At 42.0% G+C, this 17,260-nt stretch overlaps 2 protein-coding genes across 6 annotated transcripts in view; one reads left to right on the forward strand and one right to left on the reverse strand.

Annotated features, from left to right (window-relative positions):
* The window catches only part of LOC111251640 (uncharacterized), a 327,887-nt gene that overhangs the window by 135,055 nt on the left and 175,572 nt on the right, over positions 1-17,260 (forward strand). The gene's annotated exons all lie outside the window — the stretch shown is intronic.
* On the reverse strand, positions 121-5,191 carry Mat89Ba (nucleolar protein 6 Mat89Ba). Of its 3 annotated transcripts, none has more exons than XM_022809415.2 (2): positions 4,939-5,191; positions 121-3,685 (listed from the first exon to the last, which is right to left on the reverse strand). In XM_022809415.2, the coding sequence occupies exon 2, from the start codon at positions 3,675-3,677 to the stop codon at positions 315-317; it is 3,363 nt and encodes a 1,120-aa protein (XP_022665150.1). In that variant the 5' UTR covers positions 3,678-3,685; positions 4,939-5,191; the 3' UTR covers positions 121-314. The 3 variants fall into 3 exon arrangements, with proteins under 3 accessions (XP_022665150.1, XP_086847803.1, XP_086847804.1); XM_086991677.1 differs by lacking the exon at positions 4,939-5,191 and adding an exon at positions 4,623-4,804; XM_086991678.1 differs by lacking the exon at positions 4,939-5,191 and adding an exon at positions 4,613-4,804.

The raw sequence follows: 17,260 nt of genomic DNA on the forward strand, positions 1-17,260 counted from the left end.
AAACGGAAGGCTCGATCCGATCATTATTAAACGTCTGCCAGAGGCGTGTGCATTGATGCTTCCACAGTCACTTACAAGAAAAATAAACAAGAGTGGTTTGAATGAGTAAGACAAAAACAGTGAACATCCCGAACAGTAGTTACGTTTATTCCTAATGTAACACATTTCACACGCATGCACACACAAACGAACGACCTAGGATACGCAAGCAAATGCTTACTAAGTGCCTATATGATACAATCAATCTGGCTTCTTTATTATTCTATTGTCAGAAATAATTTGCTTAACACCATAACGAAACTAATTTCACAAAATTAATGGCTATCCTTTCGAAGGCGGCTATAGGTGCTAGGACATTTTTGCTCCACAACATTTTTCACTAGACCCTGGCCAAGAGTTTTTAAATCGCTAAGTATCGCCGGGTAGTTGGGCGTTAATACCTTAGCAGGCTCAGTCAATTTTCTTCCAATAAGATTGTGCACTTTGAATGGGACTGGAGCTTGTGATTTCGGCAACCACAATCCACCGATATCAGTTCCTCCGTATCCATCGTAAAAAAATATGCATAAATGGCCATACGCAGCTTGCAAATCGTCAAGGTAAAGTCTAACTGGGTCAAAATCAACCACGGGTATTTCGTCCCGCATCTTAGTGAATGAAAGCTTTTCAGTCGAGCTGTTGTTAAGGTAGTATGTAGCCATGAAACGTTCGTCCAATTTGATGACAAAATCATAAATATCAAGTGATGTTTTAAAAACACCGAGAATGTTTTGGCCCTCAACCATCTGCTCCTCAATAAAGGCCAAACTTTTTCTAGCTAAAACTACCGCCCGCTGTAGAGCCGGACCGATTGGATTTTCTGTCGTAATCCATGACTCTTCCTTTTTATCAAACGGCGTGTGTATAAATAGTGCTGGCAACGACGGCCGATTTCGGACGAAATGTAAATGAATTTGTTGATAAGTCTCAGAAGTAAACTGTTCACCAAAATTGATAACGAGCGGATTGAGACGCCAGTCAAAATTGGCCAAAAGGTGCAGAAAACGCTGAAAAGCTGCTCTAGACGAATGAGGCACAAAATATGGTAATGGGTGAATATAAATATACGCCATTAACAGGTCCACAACCACTGAAGGGAATGCTTCATACAGCAGGTGGGAAGAGAGCCACCGCTTCGCAATACGGCAGGCAGGCCCGAATGTTGTGTGTTGAAGATGTAGGCCATGCAAAGCTGAAATTAACTTTGGCAAGACAATATACTCAAACTCTAAGCGTTCGCTCATTTTGTTTTCGACATGCCTTACCATGCCCTCAGGCGAAATTACCTGCTTAGTTAATGCGATCTCTTTCGTACAAGATACACGCACCCGAAACAATAAGCCTTGAAAAAGCACTAGCAGGTGATCATGAAACACTTGACATTCACGGCCTTCTAACTTGCTGGCTAATGTTATATAGAATGCCGTCTTCATGTACCTAAAGGCATTCAGGTCGTCGGGCCATTTGCTGCACTCCACTTGTAGTAGCACATCTATGGGTCGTACAAGCTTAGGTACGCCATGATCTGCACGGGGAATACAGCGACCTGCGCTACGCGTTACAAGCCGCGTGTCAGTATCGCATGCAGCTGCTACCTGGGGGAAAACTGCTGTATAGCTAAGTTCTTGAGACAGGCCACAAACGGCGCTTATATCAACCGGTAGATCAGGCAGCTTTCGTAAAGTTTTTGCAAACTCATTAAACTTAGTATTAACATCAACAAGTTGTTCGTCTCCAGTTCCGTAACGACTGGTAAAATGACAGTTTGGCAACTGTAGGATGCGATCGCACATTTCACCCGAAAATGATATTTTGTTTATTTTGTGCTTCTGCCGCAAAATATAGTCACATATATTATATGTGATACGCTTTCGGTCCTCTGCAGTCTCACCAGGCCACACAACTGTCTCTAAAATTGAGCCGTCTTGAAAACGGCGGATCTCACATTTATGTCCCCAAAAATCGCGAAATTCGCTGGCCTCTGAAGAATCGGCGGGCGGACCTTTTTCAATATGATGCAATTCATCGGGATCCAGGTTCCAACCTACTGCGATAGAACTTGCTTCTTCGGGGAAGTTTCCACCGATTTCCCACTCTAGGTGGGTTAATGGTCGGGCCACTAATAGTGAAACCCTACGACCGAGTGCTCGGCGTAGGGTAGCCAATATTGCCCGCGATGTTGGCCAAAGTACACTTCCCCCGAAATCTGCCCGAATCCAGCTATCCACGCTGTCGGTTAGTTGTTTGCTGCCATGACCGAACTCGATGCGGATGTAACAATCCAACTTACGATAAAAAGAGACGGGTGTCCAAAGTAGCTCATTAATCAGGTTGACCGAGCTCGAGTTGAGCGATTGAAGTGCGGAGCGAGCCTCAGCCCGTAACAAATCAAGTGTATCCAAAGAAACTCGGTAAAAGATGTTATGGTAACCCGTACGGTCAACGAGAATAGCGGCAACTTCTTGCTCCAGCATGAATTTATGAGAAGTCTTTGCAATCGTGGAGCATGTGTTGCCGGCAAGCAAACGTTCCGAAGTCCAATCCTCCATCTGCATTTGTGCCAGAATGGCTCGTACTACTTGGTAGACACCCATGAGGGAATTCAACCGTCCCGAACGTAAAAGGTAGTCGGCATATTCTGTTAGATGATAACTCTTAAAGCCATCTGGGCCATTGCAGAGTCCTCTTGTGAGAAGCCACAACTTTAAAATCTGAATACCTCCGCGAATTCCGCTTGAAGTCCTTAGTTGTTCTGACAGTTCGTTTCTGTTCTGTACCATGAGCATATCTTGAAGAACGCCTCCATTGTAAATGAGCACAGGTTTGCGCGAGTTGGGAGGCAAGCCGTAAAACTTCTCCTGCACGTTAAGCTTGTCAGGCGCGAATCGTGAGAACTGAAATAGCCCACTTTCAGGATATGGTAGAATGTGTGCTGTTAGATTGCCAGAGGGTGAAACAGCCACTAGAATAGGTAGGCGATCGTCTCCCTCTACACGCCAGTACAATTTCGAGTGCAGTGATGGTATTTTCTGCAAAGCAGCGGCAAGATACGTCAAATAAAGTGCTCTCTTTCGGTGGTATTTGACGTTGTGGTAGTCCCACTTCACGAAGCAGTCCCTAGGCATTTCCACAGCCACATCAAGGGAGCTCAATTTAATCGCTGTCTCGTATGCGAAGCTGCCAACCAACGAGACATCTTTAGGTGAGCGAAACGTAAAATCAGCTATTTGTGGATCAGCCGGCATTGTTCGCAAAGGCATCCTCATTTTCTCTGCGTGTTTTTTGCTTATCTGGACATTAAGCAAAGCTTCTTTAAGCTGGGTAAACCAGCTCATCGCCTGCTGACGTCGTTTCTCACTGATGGAAATATCCTTAAGGATATTACTTATTTGTAGGGTCACCACATTCATCTCAAAATCTGATAATGCTCGCATCTCTTCACCTGCTTTTAGCCCTTTCAGAAAGCCCTTAGATTTGGCCCCCCTCTTTTGATGCAGTTGCCTCTTGATTTTTTTAGATGGAGGACATAGATCCTCCTTGCTTTGACACTCTCCATTATCCGACGATTCCACTTCTGTAGATTGCTCAGGATAGTCGGACTGATCCGAGTCGGAATCGCTGCCCACCATCACTGCCATTGTCCTAACTGAAAGTTCAAAATCAAACGAGTAGATATTAATTAAAAAGTGTTTATTGTTTAAAAATTCATTCAGCCATAGTCAAATATAAACAACCACATTGAAAAACGTACCATACCCAATGTTGTCAGAGCCCTCGGTAGACACTTTTGTTTTATATTTTAAAATGTTTTATAAATGGAATTCACTATAGTATGAAGCTCACTAAGGAGTCGTCAAAAACGTTTACTCCGTCTTGCAGTACGCGAAGAGAAGCAATGTATCGCAACTGAGCGCAATTTCTCCATTAAATCTATATTGAGTACATTTACTTCGGCTGCTTTTACAACGTAGAACTGGCGTAAGCAGGTAACAAACAGACACGTTTTAGGAAAGGGGGAAATTAATGGGTAGGCCCTAAATAAACTATGGAATCTCTCGAGATCATGAAAATCGACAATGTCTTTCCTGACCTATAGAGATATATTTTTTTGAACAAGCTCAATACAGTTGGATAAACGTTCACCTTTGTTTGAATTCAAAATGAGGTTCTGTCATGTACATCGAACGACCCTTTACACTGATGGCAACGAATTTCAAAAATTAAATTACGAAACATAATCACTCAAAAGAAACACACTAATCGCATTACATTACGCTTAATTATAACATTGTGTCACATTTTGACAGTTGTTTATATAAGGATAACTCTCTAGTAATATAGTATTGTGCAACATTCTTAAAAAGGGTGGAGCGTGTATATAGCTACACTTCTGTGTCGTTTATATTTCGAAAAACGTTGACAATTAGTTATCTTTAGTAGAAAAGCTTTAAATCTGAGAATAATCAAATATGTTTTCCCTTAAAACAACATTAACTAGTCATATTTATATTAACGGTATAAGTATACCTATGCCGTGCAGTAGCTTTAAAATAGATGGTAACAATGAACACACATTTTTATACCATTTATATTTCGATACGCGTTAATTTGTTGTAAGAAATAGATCGATGGATAGCAACAAGGAACTATCGCGCGTACGAATAGTACTGTTACGCATCCATTCAATGACAATAATCATAATAACACAGTAAGGAAACAACTATGATGTAGAACATTACACTTCACTTTACATCCAACAAAAGAAAAGACAGATGAGAGCTTTGAAGATTAATAAAGTGACAAGCGTCAAACAGATCAGATGTTTTCTGTGCGTTGATCATATGTCTTTTAATGCCGCGACCTAATACCGGTTTAAAACCAGGTCGAAATTGTACTTACAATTCACTATACGTATTTACGACGATTTAATAGAAAAACCATCGCCAATCGCTGTTGAATTCAGACAAACGGTCGTACAAAAATTGTTTCAGTGGCACAACACAAACAAGTACGAGGTTGACGTCTTTCTCTACTCCTTCGTTTCTATTTCATTGATTCATTCATTAATTAATGAAATAATGAACGATGTTTGTGAGTTTCGTGCGCACCACGTGTGACGCTGATTGTTATTTTTATCGGCTGTTGAGAGGTCGCCGAGACGACAGCGCCAGTAGCAGCAGACAACGGCGGCTGCAGCAGTGGGAAAGGGCAAATGCATCAAACACATCGAGCAGAGCGAAAGAAGGGATGCCGTGTTTTTGAATTAATGGCGCGGTGCTGTATTTACAAATAACAAGTTAAAAACACGTTGCGCTAAAAGGTAAATCGGTAGATGGAAAAGATGCAAGCCTGAAAATGTATTTAGTTGTCTTAGAATGAAAAAAAAACCCCTTAGCTTGACGTAAAGAACACTTTTAGTAAAGTTCTTTTCGTTAATCACGTGCAACGGGTGTAAGTCAGCAGCTTTTCTTAGCTTGAAAGGGACTCAGGGAATTGTTCATGGGTTGATGTGGCTTTATAAAGTACTAGTAAAAACACATGATGTAACTGTGACCCTCTTTGTTGTGTAATAGCGCAAGTCATATTTCCATGTTCAATGATTTGCTTGTATTTTGACTTTACGGTGTTAAAGCATTCTTTCTGATTAAGCTCATAGTTTTTCATTATTATATATGCATAGTTTTAATTAGATATATATAACAAACAGTTTGCATGAATTGCGAACGACTATCAACAATAATGCAAAAATAAGAATATCGTGTATGGTGCAAATAATGCGAAGTATAAAACGCATGCTTGTTAAAAAATCTCTATAACGAAATAGCAGATATTGCTGTTAAAGGTTACAGCTCTCTGATACAACGATCGCCAATAGACACGTTTCTAAATTGGCTTCTGTAATATCAACAGTTCTGCATAATATCAAATATGCAATTAAAAATAAATCTTTAATATATTATACTCAGGTTTTGTGAAGTGTTTTAATGTCGGCGTTTGCCGCATACGATTTGCAAATGGTGAATCATTGTCGTTCCGTCAAGTTCAATGTCACAAATGAACAAGCTAGGCGATTATCTGCGAGAAAATTGAATATCCGACATAGGAAATGAAGGCACAAATCCTGTAGGAGCCTTAGAGGACACAGATATGAGGGAAGTGTTTCGGTCCACGTTGGATCAGCCTTGCGGGAAGTAGTCAAAATTACGTTAGGTGGCATTGTTCACATTCGGACCATTTGTCCCGTCGAAGCAATGAAGGTCGCAGACGTTTTTAGAGGATGTATCCTTCAACCTTCCTCCCCCTCTCTATCCTCTCTCTTTCCCTCTCTCGTTCAAGCGAGAAATGTGCTAGTTAAGGGTGATTTGGTAGGTGCCGTTGATATGGATCTCGATGAAATCGTCAAAGCTATCGATAGGCTCGAAGTGTCGCCTCTCAGCGGAGAACGGATTTGGATTGAGCTGCTGATCGCCAATTAACCCCGTTTAGCACCGTTAGAAAAAATTCTAACTACCTCTTGCGATCTCTAACGCCTTTCGTCGATCCGCTCTTCTTAGCTTTGAAAACGTTCCATGCCTAACGCTAAGGCGCTCTCTGCGCCTTCTGGTTAGTTGTCAGCTAAAATATAGACTTGTAAGGTCTGCTAGTATAAAATATGTTTAGGCACTATTTCAATTTGACTGTCGCTTTACAATATTTATCACTATTGGTAAAATGTTGCTCTTAGAAACTCTCAGACAGTCAACAGATTCGATATCACTAGTCAGCGATTATGGGCACAATATGAAGTGCTATCGGTGTTTGATTACCGGTAAAAAAGAAAGCGGTATAGAACAGATGATACATTTCATCATAATGTCCAGGTAATTTCTGCTTCTATAGTAGGATAGTGATATTAGCGATAGTATAGTTAAACGAAGGGAATTAAATATGGGCTTATCTTGTCCTACTCTTCTTATACAGTTGAAAATTTGTCCATAATTCTCCCATCGTACTGCTTTGGCGATTTGTAGAGAAAAATCTTAGCCAAAATACCTACTTATGTAGATGCAGCATTCGCACGAAATTATCAAAGAAGGGTTTTTGTGTGCGGTATCGATTTGCGGACATGTCAATACTGATAATTAAAAAAAGCCTAGTGGACAATTATTCATGTCTTATCTGATATGGGAAAGATCACATCTTGAACAACTTCAATATTTATTCCGCCTTTTCTTTGCAATCATAATAGTAACTTACCTCCAACTAGCACGATGAGGAATAGTTTCTCGTTGAGATGACCCGTTCAAACACCGCAGTTGGGTGTACCCGCGTATATAACAGCAGACTAAGTAGCAGCGCTATGAAATTAGTGTAGATTCAAAATCTGCAATGAAAAAGTAGGCGCAACAACTAATATATTGCAATACACGATCTTAACGACACGGTCGAAGTTCTTGTCGGTGACAAAACCTTCACGTTATAGATATACCTCGTGAAATGCGTATAGCCAACATTTATGTATGTATAACCTATAAGCTTTCAGCACAGCCGCCCTTTCCCATCGTGCCAGCTGCAAACACATGTCCACGTATTTTCATATACTTCAAAATCCTACTTGTGCGTTAAAATTGTGGCCGCCGGCGCCGTCATATTGTATATGTTAAACGATAACAATAGTCGTGACGGCAGCGTCTGAACACGTCACCTAAGCGTAAGTCTACACCTTTGCGAGAACCTGCTCCTTCACTGACTTTATTTACCGCGGATATTTCGCTCAGTTTTAATAAATCGAGTTCTTTATTGGTGGAAGCTCTGTCCTTGCGATAAGAAATTTCGGCGACCATTTTTACCCCATGGTCTTCGCTTCTCGCGATAACTGATGTTCCATCTTGTTAACTGATAACTGAGTAAATAGCTGTTGCACTTGATCAAGTTAAATAATAACAGTGACCATGAATAGCTCAAAGCTGTGGGACAGCAAGACAGATATATACTTCCACATGTACGTGGAAGATTTTTCGCATCCTTCGTTGATCCTATATATTCGACGCTCCTATCCCGTTCACGCCTCGAGAAGATAGCTGTCTTAAGCCTTATCATCGCCTTCCGGTGAGTATGAATTTCTGAAAAGGGATTTATGGATAAGGCTGTGTTTAATTGTGTACAGTTTCCTTTTGCAAACGTTCAGTTTTTCCAATCGCGTTTCAAACAAATTCCGGGTTTACCAGTGAGAAGAAATTGTCTAAAGTCTGAGGTCATTCAGCAACAGTATATCCTTTGAAAAGCTAGTTTGTGAATGTAAACACACAATCGCATTTAGTTTATGACAATAAAATTGTGATGGAGAACTATGGTTAGAACCACCAGGATTACCAAGTTTTTATAGGCCTATTCTCAATTACCAAGTCGCTCTTTAGCTGGTACTTGAGTCGTCGACAAAATTCAGTGGACTTCTATAATGACAAAAACTGCAGAAAAATGATGATCTGAGAAATTTGAGGATTTTGGGATTGGTGGGGACCTAGATACTGACAGTATAGCTGGAATTGCCTTAACAATAATAATCTTCAGACATGAGGCAACTTCCATAAAAAGATCGAATACTTTGTCGCAAGTGACGTTTAGTATTTTGCATAATAAGTTCCATGAAGTGCAGATAGATGTCCCGTCGCTTGTGCAATTTTAGAATCGTATGGGCTCGACCGATACGCTTTTCTTAATTATGTGCTATTATAAAGCATTCGCCAAATTCACTTGATTGTTACATAAATCTATACTCGGATGTGTCCTTTTATTTATAAATTCAGACAGATAAACCCCCCACATCGTTTTAGGCACCAGTTGCGTTCAGCGTTTGTGGATGTTTGTACGGTTTGAGTTGAACTCAAGCATAAATTCGCCTCCGTCTCCCCTCCTTCGCTCCCTGCAGAGCTCGTTTTTCGAAAGCGTAATTAGTATTCAAAAGTCTCGCTGAGAAGTACCTAGAAAAGGATAGCGTTCAGACGCCGAGTGCACGATAAACCAACGGCAGTCAATCATCACTAGTTACTCAACTGTCTTATCATTATTACTTGAGTAGATAGCTATCGCAGAGTAACAGTTTCTCTGGTCCTAGGCGCTGTATCTCCTCTGCTCCTGCCACATTCTCCGTCGTGCAATCCGTTTTTAGCCTGTATTTTTTTCTAAGCACCTATATATCTCTGTGTATCATGATGTGTATTCGCCTGTCTTTCCGTAGTGGTATACAGACCGACAGACTAAGCTGGTCACAGAGATTTGGGAGACATCTATCTCCGTATATATATCCTCATCGATACCGTCCTATGACGTCTGTCGATGATGATTTTTATGATGAACTTTGTGGCACCGACCACCCCAGGATGGCACGGCCGACTTCGAAGTCCGGCTGTCGACCCTCATGATCGTTTCCATATAATTCCTATGACGGTTCTGCTTAGCAAATATATGTACAGTAAGAAAAATAGCATTAGAATATTGGTTGTCCTGCTTTCTTTCCGCCAAACTGGCACTCCTTCGCTAGCAGTCGCAGTTCTCCTTCTTTTCTGCCATCATCATGTTGGAACTGTTCGGGCCTGCGTTACGTTTCTTTTGCTGCTATGGTTGCGCTTTTTAGCGCGAATGCTCGGATACTAGCAATAGATTAGCTGGCGGCTGCAATTCAACATCCTAGGTAGATGGGGGGGTCGAGAAAGAATGAATTAGTTGACTGTCGATAGGGCGCCACGAACGAATTTGATTCAAAATAACGCTGCCATTGGTACGATGAACGCTGCGATGGGAACAACCACATTCGTCCTATGTCTACCATCCTTGCCCCCGAGAACTATTAAAAACCAGCCCAGCAAGATTGGACCTCAATGTTCTTATTATTTTTATAATTTCATCCCAGAAGCAGACATTAATGTACTGATTAAATATTCGAGAAAATCTACATGTACAGGTGTAAACTTATTCTGAACGTACATCTCTATAGTAGGTCCCATGTTTCAATTTTCAGTCATTTGTCATTATGCTGTATAGATCTGTGTGTACATCTGTGTATTTCTTTTCTTCCTTTTTTCATGCCTGCTGCTCTGAAGACCTAGAGAGTATTGCTTCAAGCACGTATCAGAGTCGGGGACTCAAGGCGAGCAATATTTGGAGGGACCAAGCAGGAGAAAAAGCGACTTGACGGCTAAATTCATTGCCTTTCGGACTTTCATTCAGGAATCAAAGCATGTCTACGCTCAGAATCAAACCTAGGCAATCTTACGTGTCTTTTATTCTCGTGGACAAACATGGTACCACTGCACAATTACGGTTTTTTTTAATCATACTATTATACATCAGTAAATTTATCGCGAGCCAGAAAAGGAATAAGTGCGAACTAAACTAGGCAACTTGGCTAGAGGAGGGCTAAAAGACACAGATATGAATATCTACGATCGTTGTGGTCGGTGGCGATACTACTGCTAGTGGTATGGCAGAGGGACTGGCAAGCGTGCACACTGGCTGGCGGCAGCGGGGGGGGGGAGATCCTCGTGACTGCCGTTTCCGCTTGCTTTTTCAGTGAGACCAAGTGGTAGAGTAGGCGCACCCAAAAGAGGCAAGCCGCTGATGTCGAAAGCCTTGGCAGGAGCTGGTTAATTTAGTTCGTTGCAAATCCGCCGTGCTCACAACGGCAGCAAAGCAGCCTATCGTCACGGCAGTAGGACCGTAAGTATTAATTCTACTTATTTAGAAATAAGTCTAGAGTGCGGTTCCGTATGAAATTGATCTTAGACGACGAAAGAGGATACCACGTTCAAAAGTTCATCTAACTTTCCTAGCTACCACCTAGTTTTACTTAATTCTAGTAATAGTAGTCGTCTTATTGCTACCGTATGATATATTCTATCGCATATAGTCTGATCGAATACCTAACGGTACTGTCGGATGTAAAACCGGAAACACTTAGCGCCGCGAACGAACGTGGAATCATTGCTTTCCATGAGCGTGCTTCAAACGAGTTCGATTTATTTTCCGCTCTACGATTTCGTACTTGGTGCCGATTTGTATATGGTATGGTTTTTAGAGACGTCTTAGTATTACGGAGGAGCTCGGCCGTCAGTCCGGGGGGCTTATCTGGATTAGTTTAGATTCGGGGCTATTCATGTTTGGTGGGGCCGATCAGAGTTAGTTATTTATTATGCATTAATTTGAATTATAACGAGATACATGTTATACTTACTTACTTACATGCGCATGTATGCGGTCATGCAATAGTAATCTTTAGGTACGTACGTGATCCACCATATGTCACCTGTGCGCAGGCGATGTATGCCTGAATAGCTATATGTATATGTAACTGCTCATGTTTGTTGAATGGAGCTAAAACAGTAAATAGACAAATGGCGCATTTATGCGTCTGAAAAGTCTGCGTTTGTTCCTGCGAAATTTGCAGATTGCAGATGTTGTGAGGTAATCGATCGAATAGTAAAACAGACAACAACAACGATTGTACACAAGTTTTCAAACATATTGAATTGATTCGGCTCGAAGTGGCGACAGCAGTGTGGATAGTGTCGTAGAGCGAAGTAAACTGAGGCCACCTGCTGGCATGATCTGATGGATTGACTCACTGGAATCACTAGCCGACGCCGAGTACGCGGGTGACGACAGGGAAGCAAGCGATCATCATCGTCATCCTCACAGAAAGCGCCAAGGAGCCCCTTGTCCCGTTACCCTCCATACCTCTGTTACGACTGTCGCCCCCTAAATAACAACAGAGGTGATATTTTGGCTTGTTTCGTCTCTACGTAAGGCTCGCTGGCTTGCTAAGATAGGAAAGAGAAATAAGAGCACTCTATATCTAACTACTGCGTTGGCGCCTAAATGACAAGCTTGCGCGTGACAACTGGTAGGCCTCTAAGACTAAAATGGCGAAAGAACGGTTTTTTGGAGATTTGTATTGCAAAACGATGTTAGGGTAGAAAAGCGAAGGTTTCGCAGAGAATGGAGATTGAAGTGTTAGAGACCCACAGTAAAAAAGTGGGTTACTAGTGGGCTAAGGAAAACCGGAAGCGACATCGTAGAACACATAAATTGAACAAATAGCAGTAGGAAAGGATAAAGGGTAGTACGCGAACAACTGGTAATGAAACAATGTAGAGCTACGAATAGGGGCAGCGGGGTTGAAAAACAGGTGCTTTACTTTATTCTAGCAGCGATCTATCTATTTCCCTCTTGTCGTTTGTTTGCTCTTAAATCAATATCACAATGAAACAACAAGCCTTCACTATTGGTACATTTACAGTTACACTAACAATTATGGGTAGCCTATCCGCCCTATACAGATCGAGGAGCCGTTAAGTCAATTTCATCGCGCCATGATGAAAAAACCAGACCCACAGAGACAGGCACGTTCATGCACGTAAAAGCGCGGCGTGGGCCATGCAGTGAAAAGAAAGATTGACCAAATGGGTTAAGTTTTAATAGTGGAGTTACTGTCTTGATGAAAAAGAGAAAATACGGACGGGATAGCTTAGGCTAATTTTTTCTGGGGTATACGCTCAAATCGTACCTAATTATTCTGTCCTTGCTTAATTTTCTTTTGCCACAATTGGTTATCTTTTGACCATTCGACAGTCCTGTAGATTTGGCCTGGTGTACAGAAACGTATTCAAAGTTGGCATATGCGCTCAAATGCATAGTAAAAGAGCTGCTGTCACTGTAGAACCCTACGCTAAACAAATAAGAGTCGACACGTATGCCCACCATCAGGCTTGTAGTAGGTGCAATTCTCTAAGATTTCGTACCTCACATTTATAGCTTTAGAGGCTGAGGTCGTAATTCGCGACTGTTCATTACGATTTTCTGAAGACACATGGGGTAGCATCAGTTTGCCGTTATATCCCTAAGGTTAGGCACCTAATGGAAGATCCATAATGAGGACAGCCGCGAGCAGCCAGTTGGCTCTTAGAAAGTACCTTCTCCCTCGCGTCCACTTGCTAAGTTCGATGCACAGATATACAACACCGTGTGGTAGCAGTGATAGTGGCGGTGGTGGCGGTAGCAGCAGTACGGATAATGATGAGGCTGGCAAACCTGCAATGCAGCTTGGTCAAAATGGGACAGAGTGTATTCCCGCCGTCGCGCCATCGTTCGTATTTAAAATACCCTTTCCTTTCCCTTTCTTTTGAGGCCATAACACAGTTGTCATCATGGAAGTCGTTCTGACAGTCGCTGTAGTGCCCTGATGACATAAGCGATCTTAGAAAGGTTACTTTCTATTCTGGTCTACACCATCATCATTATTGGGTGGCGATAAAGTAAATCTCTCGTTTTTGATTGCTAATCCTATGTGTGGCAATTTTATCATATGCTATTGCATCTTTCACCCGCACAGTTGAAGTTGATATGGCTTCATAAAGATGTGGCCAAAAAAGGTTGGTGCTGATATGATGGTAGCAAGGACAACAGCTACGACAACATCGCTAGAATTCGTAGAACTTCAGGTTCACGGGGCAAAACTAGTGACAGAATACCGGCTGTTACCCTGAATGCATTTGGGCATAGACTAGAAAAGTAAATATGTGAAAAAGAATTCGAGGTGTGTCGTCGATTGCCCCGTGGAAAGCGACGGCCCCATTCTCATTCTGGTGCAACAACGAGCCGCTTGCCACGACGTCGAGCATAATAAATAACGACAACAGATCGAAGGTTAGAAGCAGTAAACGATGTGTTTAGAAAGCAGGCAGTTCTCTTGCAGACTACCTCCGACCTGAGAGGCAAACAGGCGGGAGCGGAAGGGGAAGGGGTAAAGGAACAAGAAGGCGGATGGATGGTTTCTTGCCAGTGGTAGACTATCCATTAGACTCGCGTCTGATGGAATGAGTGAGGGACAGCACGCCCAAATTGAAGTTAGCCTGTGACGGGAAGGCAACGAATATGCTAAAAGTTGGAGCAGACGACGATGTCGATAACCACAACGACACTTTTTACGCCAGCGTTGACAGCAGCCACAGTGACCATGCGCAGCATAATAAACGACTGTCAGCGTCTACCTTCTTTTGTAGATACTTAGACGAGGATACCTATGTAGCTTGGACGCCCACTTGATTAAATGATCATTCATTCTTGTTGTATTTTCTACACAGTGGAATCCAAGGGTATCTAGTGGTGAACAGTCTTCTCTAGGTAAAAGCGAAATCGACCTTATATGTCTTTCTTTGTTCTCATTTTTCGTAAGCTTTTAGCTTCGATTTATTTAGGGAGCTCTGTTCACGCTCGATTACGAACCATGAATGGTCCAGCTTTTGAAGTAATATTGAAACACTTTGAATTGGATAGAGTGAGCTCGACCTTAGCGTGCCGGAGAATCTGAGTGTTGTTTTGTAGTACAACAGTTTTTAAAAACACAACATACATAAAATAATCAAAAGTACTAAACGTAAAAAACCAACTTGTAGATAGAAGCAAATAGATCAGTTTATAGATATTCCTGCGTGGGAAAAGTTACTGAATGAAGTGCACAAGCGATAAGCTTCGTGGGGAAACGAATAGATTTAAGTAGTTTTTTTGTAAGCTACTGGAGCTTAACCTGTGACCGGGTGTACAACGAGTGAGAGATGCAGAATGGTATCTGCTCCCCTGCTGAGTTGCTCACGCAACGACAAAGGGTCACCTAATGTCTGAAAGGTAAAACATTCCTTGTTTGCTTGTGATACAGATACAAGACAGGAAGTTTGCTGAGACCTATCTATAACCGATATAACAACTTACTAATAGGCTGCATATAAATGAATTACACTCAAAGGCAAATTGTGTATCTATATTTTCCACAATCATCGCCCGTTCTCCTAAAACTAAGCGCGTCTGATAATCACATCATTCAGTAAGGAAATAAATATTTTCATGATTAATTTATCAGAGTCCTAAATGAAGTAACTATTCACTAGAATTAATCTTTGCTCCCTTGTGCCTGTCAGTCGGCTTTTCATAGGTTTTCGTGTGGAGAAGTGTCGTTTATATCCATAGGTAGTTTGCAACTTTCTCTAGAATCTTGCTAGATAATTAGCACGAGTCCACGAACGTCTATTAAGTTACGTTTTTGCTACATATTTGTGGAATTTTGCGTAAACTGCGAGCCTGTCAACTACTCTCACTAAAACAGGTAATTATGAGTGAATCAATTTCAATATTTATACATTTGTAAAATGTAAAAATCAATCAATTGTATATTAAACATATAATCAGTGTCAATTATTCAACTGTATAACCGGCATTCTTCCAGTTTCCAATTTCCTTGCCAGGCTGTATGTGGACGTCGTGTATAATATATGTACATAGAACGCTCTATCGTTTGCCAGCACAACAGTTTAGTATGAAACAAACAGACAGACAGACAGTCAAATATACATATTTGTAGACACGCGCGCGCCATAATGTATCGTAGTCGTTACCAGATAACAGCCGCTGGGTGCAAACCAGGGCCTGTGTCCTTATAGGCAAACTTGGGAGAGGAGACCTTAGGGCTTAGCCTTGTTTGAGTGAAAACTGCTTGGCGGTGATGGCGCTGACATTGCCCTTGTTTTATCGACCACTGGGGGTTCTACTCCTTCTTCTTTGATGCTACTGCTACTATTAGAAGTAACACGAGGTGCTGGTTGGTTGACTGGCTGGTGGCAGTCTCGCGTTGCAGTCTATGCGACGAAGACCTGAAGAGAAGGCTTAAGGGGCGTAACAGGGCCTGAGGGAGTCCCGATGTGTGGCGATCCTGGCTGATCGTGGCTGTCAAGTCGTAAATCTGGCCATTCTGTCCCCGTTGAACATCCCTATAGGGGCTCCATATCATCCGACGGACACTTGGGCCACTTACTTAGACGATTGCGGCAGTGAAGCCTGCCAGTCGAGAGGCACAAGGCTGAAGGAGGGGATCGTCTGTCTTTGAACTAGAAGTTAGGAGAAGTAGCCGTTCTCCCTTGCCTCTTCGTTCATCTCCTCCCTCTATTGTCCTCTTTTATTGTGCCCCCAACATTGATCTTCCCTCCAAACCCCTTTTGCTGACCTCATGCGCTCTTACTATACTGTCCCTATCGCCCAAACATGGGCTGCCTTACGCCGTCTCTTGGGAACAACTTCCGATTCAGCTGACTTCCATCCATGTTAGCTAGCTAGATATCAAAACGTATACAGCAGTCGTTTATGCCTTTTGAAAACAGAGCGGAGAGAACACATCGAAACGGGAGCGCCTTTCGAAAATGTGACAGCGAAACGCTGCATAATTTCTCCGCGGTATCAAACTACAGACTTCGCTGGACAAAGCCGATAAATGGTCGATGATCATTTGAGACTTATTGTCGCTCCGTAACAATGTTAGAAGATTAATTTTCGCTGTAACCTACAGACGTAGACCTAGGCCATCCTTAGAAAATAAGGAGGTCATGAAAAATTAGCTCAGAGAGTAAAAATAACAAATGCAGGAATTAACACGATTATAGCGGAATTGTACATGGTAGCGTAAGGTAAAAGTATGAAAGCCTAATCTTGGAATGTCGCCAAGCAGTTATATCAAAAATCGTCGATGCCGTGTCCATTGAAGGCGCTATCGATGCTACCAATTTTGGCAAGCAGCTCTGGAATTTGGATGGATCTCTGCCAGGGCTAGCATCACCACCTTGGTATCCAGAAGCTATGTGACACTTCAGAATGTTTTACCTTTCAGGGCATAGATTTTTATTTATTATTAAACAATTTTTTTATTTTCTAACCTGTTTCACGTTACATACACTCCAAACTAAGGGGACCCTGCAGGTTTTTCATGTATCTTTAAAATAAAGTGACTTTCTCTGTACTAGGAATTATGGCCTCTGGTAACGCTATGATGACGCTTATACGATCTTCTAGATCATCGAAAGTATTCAATATTACCTGATTAAGTAAATTCAGTGAGGAGCAGACCAGGTGACAGTCTGAAGGAGCAAGATTGGCGCTGAATGTTTGCAGGGACAGAATACTTAGGCAAAGCTTCAAGAATTTATGGCTTGCTCGTCTCAGACATGCTCGTCCAAAGCATATTTCTAAGATCATCGATCATCAGCGAACGCAAAATATGCTGATCAAGTCTTTTTTCATAGTTGACCGTGCGCCGTAATACGCTGTTCGAAGCGACATCTATTGGTTTTTGAGGCAATCTACTGCAAAAATTCAGTACATACAAATGGATCCCGGCGATTTGGTCTGGCACGCTGAGAATGCTCCC

Source organism: Varroa destructor, unplaced genomic scaffold (assembly GCF_002443255.2).
Source record: "Varroa destructor unplaced genomic scaffold, Vdes_3.0 BEIS01000005.1, whole genome shotgun sequence".
Taxonomy (NCBI): domain Eukaryota; kingdom Metazoa; phylum Arthropoda; class Arachnida; order Mesostigmata; family Varroidae; genus Varroa; species Varroa destructor.

Coding starts and splice junctions, on each gene's coding strand:
- Mat89Ba (XM_022809415.2), bottom strand. CDS start 3,677: ATGGCAGTGATGGTGGGCAGCGATTCCGACTCGGATCAGTCCGACTAT.